General features: G+C 72.5%; 1 protein-coding gene across 1 annotated transcript in view; it reads right to left on the minus strand.

The window, feature by feature from the left end:
• IGSF9B (immunoglobulin superfamily member 9B) overlaps window positions 1-510 on the minus strand; it is a 42,611-nt gene that overhangs the window by 10,341 nt on the left and 31,760 nt on the right. Inside the window, exon 19 of the mRNA XM_024756879.1 lies at window positions 135-505. Coding sequence (XP_024612647.1) covers window positions 135-505 — 371 coding nt within the window. The remainder of the gene's footprint in view (window positions 1-134; window positions 506-510) is intronic.

Genomic DNA, 510 nt, shown 5'->3' on the forward strand with positions numbered 1-510 from the left:
CTCCTCTCCCGAAGGGATGCTGCAGCGTGTCCCGACAAGCCCTGTCAGTCGGTGGATGGAAGGGCGAGGGCAGGGGAGGAAAGGGGAGGAAGATGACCAGGCGGCGGTGGGCAGGAGAGACGGCTCACACTCACCCTGCGGTAGGTAACGGTGGCGGGGGCGGCTCCGGTCTGAGCAGCTCCTCCCCCACCCTCCGAGGGGAAGGCGTCTGTCCAAACACATCCAAGTGGTCCACAGGCCCCGCGGGGCCCGGCGGAGGGGAGGGGTAGCCCGTGGCCAGAGTGGTGAAGCCCACGGTGGGCCGGTAGCTGGGGCTGCCGCTGCGGCTGCTCTGGGACGGGGAGCCCGTGGACGGCGTGGACTTGCGCGAGAAGCTGACGGCAGCCGGCGGCTGCAGGGCGGTCTCGGACACCTCGGCGGGCTGCAGGAGGCCAGGGCGCGGCCGGGCCCGCGCGGCGAGCTCGGGGGAGCTGGTGCGCGAGCCGAGGGGGCTCTGGGTCAGAGGCGAGA

Source organism: Neophocaena asiaeorientalis, unplaced genomic scaffold (genome assembly GCF_003031525.2).
Source record: "Neophocaena asiaeorientalis asiaeorientalis breed wild unplaced genomic scaffold, Neophocaena_asiaeorientalis_V1.1 scaffold424, whole genome shotgun sequence".
In the NCBI taxonomy this organism is placed as follows: domain Eukaryota; kingdom Metazoa; phylum Chordata; class Mammalia; order Artiodactyla; family Phocoenidae; genus Neophocaena; species Neophocaena asiaeorientalis.